The following is a 6,000-nucleotide window of genomic DNA, read 5'->3' on the forward strand; positions in this document are numbered from 1 at the left end:
AATAACACGAGACAATCTGACATATTTTTGAATGATTCAATGTTTTGTGGTCTGTTTTGTTTTGATCTTGGTTGAAATTAGAATGTCTTTGATGCAACCTTCTGGGAGATGGTATGGTACTTCATCTCAAATGCAGGTTCTTACTTCATTTTGAAACCTCTGTTTCGACCAAGACAATCCAAAATACTTTTGAGTCATTTAATGTTTTGTGGTTTATTTCATTTCAATCTAGGTTGACATCAGAATGTCAGCTGAAACCTTCCAAGATGGTAAGGAAATTAAACTCAAAGTGCTGGTTCTTGCTTCGTTTTGATTTTACAGTTTGCTTTCTTGATGAATAATGACTTGAAGACACTCTTACCTATTATACTAAATAAAAGGGACACAACTTTTGCACCGATGTTTTTCACTCTTGCTCAGGGTTTTAAAACTTGGGTTCGGTCTCGTCTTGTCCATGCCAAATACCAAGTTGTCTTGGATGAGTTTTCTGATACTTTTGAGATGTCTCGTTCAAAACTTTGAATAATAAATGTGGGGTTTTAAATCTAGTCCGAGAAATTGACTTGTCTGCCCTTATCGTCCTTGCTTGATACTGAGATGACTCGGGCTACACATCTCAGTCTCAGACAAGTTTTCAAATCATGATCTTGCTTCAAGTGTTAACTCCACGGCTTAGGATTTTCGACTGTTACATTTTTTGTTTTTGTTGTTTTGATTAGTGAAATAATTTCATTAAGGAGGAAAGAGTAAAGGGTGGTGAGGTAATCCTCATACAAAAGAGAGAAAAAGGAGAAAACCACTAAAAGAAAACAACAACAAAATCAACGAAGCTAAATATCACAAAGAGAATTCCAACTTAAAACAAGATCCTAAAACGTAACTCCCTCAAAATCCCTTCTCGGCTTGGGTCAAAAGTGAAGAAGGTCCAAAATCACAGCGTGTGATGAACTATCCTTGTTCTAAAAAATCTTATTATTCCTCTCCTTCTGAAGACTCTTTAAGGATTGACCATAGGTGTTTTATTTAAGAGAACATATTGTAAATCCACCCTTCCAAAAGAAAATAGATATTTTCGTCTATTACATCGATTTGAGTCATTATCACCTAGTAAGAATGAAACGTCAGTTTAGCCCAAAAGACAGGTCCGGCATCGTTTCTGATTCTAGGCAATTATGATTTTTATTATTAGATAATTAATCTTATAGTCCAAATCGAACTTAACATTTCATTTTAGAATCGAATTATGAGCAAGAATTAATTATGCTTGGCCATGCAATATTTGTGCATGATCAAATATTATGGATATTTGAGCACATCTTCAACTTTTGATTTTGATGACAAGTCTGATCAATTACTGGATTTTCTATAATATTTCGTTTACTAAATCATTTGAGATGAAAACAAATAAACTTTTTTAATTTACATGATTTTCCGTAAAAAGAAAAAAATTAAGGTTCAAAGAAGATGGGAAAGATTAAGGATTAAATGATAAATGAAAGCTTTTATCTTAAAGATCAAAGAGGTTGAAGATGATGGATTCTGTGGAAGAAAAATAAGGGAATATTTGGTAAGAGATAGAAGAATAAGGAGTAAGACATTCACAAGGTGATCATTGGCATTTTTGGCCTTATGTTTCATTGGAGTTAGGTGTTCATAGAAGCGAGAGGGACTTACTTTGAAGATTTCTTGGGGAGGTGGGATTCGATATGTAATCGTATGGGTAGTTCGTAACTATGTGGTGGTGTTGTTTGTTGTTTCCCTATTTGTTTTGTTCGCTCTGTTTTCCTTTGGGGTTTTAGGTATCCTCGACCCCGTTAATTAAAAAAAAGTTCAAAAAAAAAAAAAGAGGTAGAAGATATAGGTATTTTGGTCCCTTTTTTCTTATTCTCCCAGAGAAGACCGTAGTCAATGGATATAGTTCATTAGCTTGAAAACCAAGGTGGGGTGGGTTTCTCAAATATTCACCAAAAATTATCCCATTAAAAAAGATTCCAACTACCTGCCTACTCCCATGAAGTAGTTATAACTTATATGAGAACTCCAACTGCTTTATTAACTAACACTAAAACTTTATTTCTATGGAAACTGTCTCACTCTTTGTTTCTCTCTCCTTCTCATGTTTGACGTCTCCATAGATTCCCTTCCCTTGGACACTCTAGTAAGTTTCTTCCTTTAATTTAGAATTTTGTTGAAGGGGGTCTAGTGGGAAAATATTTTCCAATTCTAATTCTTGTGCTCTTCTACAAGGTCCATATATTGTGCAAACTGAACCACAACGAACTAAAGTCCATCATCAAAGTCTCTAAGTTCTTCCACAATGCCGTAAGACCTCTGCGATTTTCACCCTTTTTCAACAAACAATTTCTTGTTCAGTTATAACTTAGAATGTACTTTTTTTTTTTTTTTTTCTTGAAATTGGGTGTAAAACTTATTTGGTAGGTTTGTTTAGCCAGAAAACGTCATTTCGATTACTCTACTCCGACTCCCACGACATGGTACAATTTAATTACAACCCCTATTGCCTTTAAATTTTTTTTTTCCAACTGTATTTCCATAAATTCAACTTGATCAGGGCAATGGATGAGACCCCAGAGGCTCCATTGAGTAAAAAACCCAAGAAATCTCTAAGAACACTTCTTGCCGAAGATGAAATGCAGTAGTTTTGTTTCGGAACGAAGACCCATATGGGAATTGTTACCCAAGATTGGGTTGAGTCCTGCAAATATTTCCACATTAAGATGGAATTAGTTGTCCTTTGGTTGTATTTTAACAATAACTTGATTAATCCTAATCGAGTTTCTCTTAGTTGATAACCTATTAGGATTATTCCTATATTTTCACGAATATGGTCCTTTTTTATTTTTATTTTTCTTAGCTTTCCATTCATCTATCTCAACCTACACATCTATAAAGTGCTCGAATTTTAGTAAAAACATGCTTTAATATTTTTTGAATAAAAGTGGAAGATGAACACTAATGTTCCATATATTCTTAATATAGTTTAAATCAAGAACACCCTTACAAGCATGATGATGATGATGACTTAATCAAAGAGGGCTGATCGATAATCACACATAATAGTTATAGAGTTCACGTATATTGATCGGAGAACTAATACTTTCGTCGCCATCTAGTAGTTTTTTTGCAACAATGGCATTTGTAGCTTCCGTAGGATGGTATGCATCCCAAAACATGTATTTCGATCGATCCTTGCACAAGACAGAACTTGTTTTTGTGTCCTTTCCCTTAAAGCAAATGAATGGTGGGAAGTTACCACCACAACATGGATCATTCACATTCTCAAACCCTAACAATGTCAACAAAAAAAAATTATTGTTACATATGGTATTATTATCTCAGATTTTAATTTTTCGATTTGGGAGTGTATGATTGCAGAGAAAACATTTTCTCAAAAGATCAATTCACATGAAAATTGTTTTCCTTGGTACATTAATTGACAAGATATTTCCACTCACAGTGTCAAAATCATTTTCTTGCAAAAAAATAATTTTCTATAAAAATGTGCAATCATAAATCTGCAAATTCAAATGTTTGAGGAAAGCCAGTTGTCTCTCGATTTTTTTGTGCAACCATACAAAAGTCGAGTGAAATAGATTGAAGATATGAAGCTCACCATATTGTCGATAATTTTGTATGATCCTCGTGACAATGTCATAAGAATTCGCGTACACAAAAATAGCCTCAGGTCCCAATTCTTGATTTAATTGATATAGTATCTCACTAAGCTTCTTATTGTAGCCTTGGATCAATTCATTTGCCTCGAAAGAGCATTTCCCATTCAGTATTAGTTTGATGGCGCGAACAAATGGTATGCATCCAAGAGGTCCAACACCAACTACAAGGAATTTCCGAGCTCCTAATTCGTGCAATCGCTTCACACAAATATTTTTAAAAAAATGTTAATAATATGAGATCAAAAAATGATAATTTCTAGATGCTTAAAATCATCTAGAAATTTGGATGATTTTCTACCTTGAGTTGTAGGGTCAAGTTTGAAACCATGAAATCTTGAAGCATAGAAGGGGAAACCTTGTCTTCCCCGAAAAATGGAACCGACGGTTGAAGGTAGTTCAAGACATCGTTTGAACCAGTTGTAATGGAGAAGATTGCCCCTTTCAAGAACTCCTTGGTATCATTCTCTCCCACCATAGTCACCATGGAAGCTCGATTTCGTTCAAAAAAGTTGATTTGTTCTGTTAATGGCACTCTTCCTACCTGTGGTCAACTAGTTATATATCAATTAAAACCATTCAAATTACAATTACAAACCAGAAAGATCATTGATAATTGCTTCACATTTACTTACAAAGAAGGTTCCAGTCTCATCCAAGATCCCTGAAGCACCTGAGGCGTAATTAACACCTTCAAAAATTGCATCACCATGAGTACTTGGAGCTAGATAAGGTGGAGGAAATGACTTTGCTCCAAGAGCTTCTCCTGAATGAATCATTCCTTGTGAAAATTTAAAAATGAGGATTTTACGCTTTACCTAATTAATTAACACCATAAATAAATTAAAATGAGTTATGGTGAATATCCATCTATCGATCAAAATTGCACGATAGTTCTCGTAAGTATGAAAGCGTAGATGAAATCATGAAAAAGAAGAATAAAAGAACACAATAGGATTTGTGGTTTATAAATGCCTGGCTACATCCAGATATGAGATGAGAGTGATTAACTATCTTTAACAAGAAAATTATAGTCCGGAATTTCTCCAAATACTGCTGTCTATCCTCAGGAACCTAGAAACCCTATTTCTCAATTTGATTTCTCTTTGATAAACAAGTAATTATTATCATTATCATGAAAGCCGTATCTCAAGGATTTGGGACTAGCCAAACAAATCCTATTCCTCCATTCCAGACTGTTTAGACTCTAGAGTCTAGTCCTTTGTTATTGAAAGAGTGTTCATATTTACTTGCATTATTAATTTTATTCCTTTGATAGACAAGTACCACACACACACACACACAGATATAGGGACGGGTTTGGGGGACATCTAGAACTGACAACTATTTTTACACAACCACCTGGATGCTATCTATTTTTTTCAATGTTTTCTACAACACTGCCAGATACCGTTGGATCTTGTAAAATAGATGGCATTCGAGAGATGTAAAAATAGTTGTCACCTGTGTATATTCAAAACAAGTTCATAACGACCCCGAATTTGGATACAAGTGTTCAATACTTTACAAACAAAATACATTTGATGCTGATCAATCACCTACTAACATTTCTCGATGAATCAGATGAAACGTTCATGTTGCATGGAACGAAAAATGCATATATTTGTTACCTATTATATCGGATATGGTTCGACCGTTGGTGAATCTTCCGGTGGGTTGTCCACCGGAAGGTGCAAAGTCGATGCCATAAGGAGGACTGTCAGCCTTGGATAGAGTAAATAAATAGTCATTATTTCCTACATCAACTAAAGAGTCTCCAAACACAAAAGAAGTGAAAGAAACACTAGAACAAATATGCAAGGAGAGAACAATAAAGAAGATGAAGAGAGAAGAAGAAGCCTTAAGCAGCTCCATTGTCAAGGGAGCAAACCCTATTTTTCAAATATTTATTAACGGCTAGTCCAGTACGGAAACGGAGTTGGTTTTTTTTTTTTTTTTTTATTTTTTATGACGGTAGTACTTGGAGAAACACAGTTTGCATGAACTGTTGAGTTGAGGCTGATGACATCTTTGAACATTTCTCCAAGGAATCAGTCTAAGACATTTGAAATCCTAGGATGACGGTTGGAATCTTGAATCTAGATCATGTACTTCAAGGAGTAGGGTAGCTTCTAAACCCCAGGTTTCCAAACTAATGGTCAGACTTAATCAGTGATTTTAGCCATTGGATTCAAGAATATTTTTTTTAATATTAGGCTATCTAAACTGTACTCTAGGTGGGTGGTTCCATGCCCAAATTTATGAATTATATTATACTAGTGAATGTTGTTGACATGTGCTTGTGTTC

At 34.6% G+C, this 6,000-nt stretch overlaps 1 protein-coding gene and 1 long non-coding RNA gene across 2 annotated transcripts; one reads left to right on the plus strand and one right to left on the minus strand.

The window, feature by feature from the left end:
• The first annotated feature begins 1,990 nt into the window (after positions 1–1,990).
• On the plus strand, positions 1,991–2,891 carry LOC147390826 (uncharacterized). The gene is made up of 3 exons (XR_015182520.1): positions 1,991–2,158; positions 2,248–2,322; positions 2,440–2,891. It is a non-coding gene; the product is annotated as an uncharacterized LOC147390826 (long non-coding RNA).
• Positions 2,892–3,032: 141 nt separating this feature from the next.
• On the minus strand, positions 3,033–5,567 carry LOC147390827 (GDSL-like Lipase/Acylhydrolase superfamily protein). The gene is made up of 5 exons (XM_086458944.1): positions 5,324–5,567; positions 4,328–4,458; positions 3,994–4,236; positions 3,635–3,893; positions 3,033–3,307 (listed from the first exon to the last, which is right to left on the minus strand). Exons 1-5 carry the CDS (start codon positions 5,565–5,567, stop codon positions 3,069–3,071), a joined length of 1,116 nt encoding a protein of 371 aa, XP_086315070.1. The 3' UTR covers positions 3,033–3,068.
• Between the last annotated feature and the right edge of the window lie 433 nt (positions 5,568–6,000).

This window comes from Akebia trifoliata, chromosome 11, assembly GCF_017979445.1.
Source record: "Akebia trifoliata isolate Shusen 1 chromosome 11, ASM1797944v1, whole genome shotgun sequence".
Classification (NCBI taxonomy): Eukaryota; Viridiplantae; Streptophyta; class Magnoliopsida; order Ranunculales; family Lardizabalaceae; genus Akebia; species Akebia trifoliata.

What these genes read in the sequence shown, in the direction of transcription:
- LOC147390827 (XM_086458944.1), bottom strand. Translation starts at nt 5,567, where the DNA reads ATGGAGCTGCTTAAGGCTTCTTCTTCTCTCTTCATCTTCTTTATTGTT. An exon ending in AACCATATCCGATATAATAG is followed by an intron (nt 4,459 to 5,323) that starts GTAACAAATATA and finishes TGATTCATTCAG; the next exon opens with GAGAAGCTCTTGGAGCAAAG. An exon ending in ATGAGACTGGAACCTTCTTT is followed by an intron (nt 4,237 to 4,327) that starts GTAAGTAAATGT and finishes AGTTGACCACAG; the next exon opens with GTAGGAAGAGTGCCATTAAC.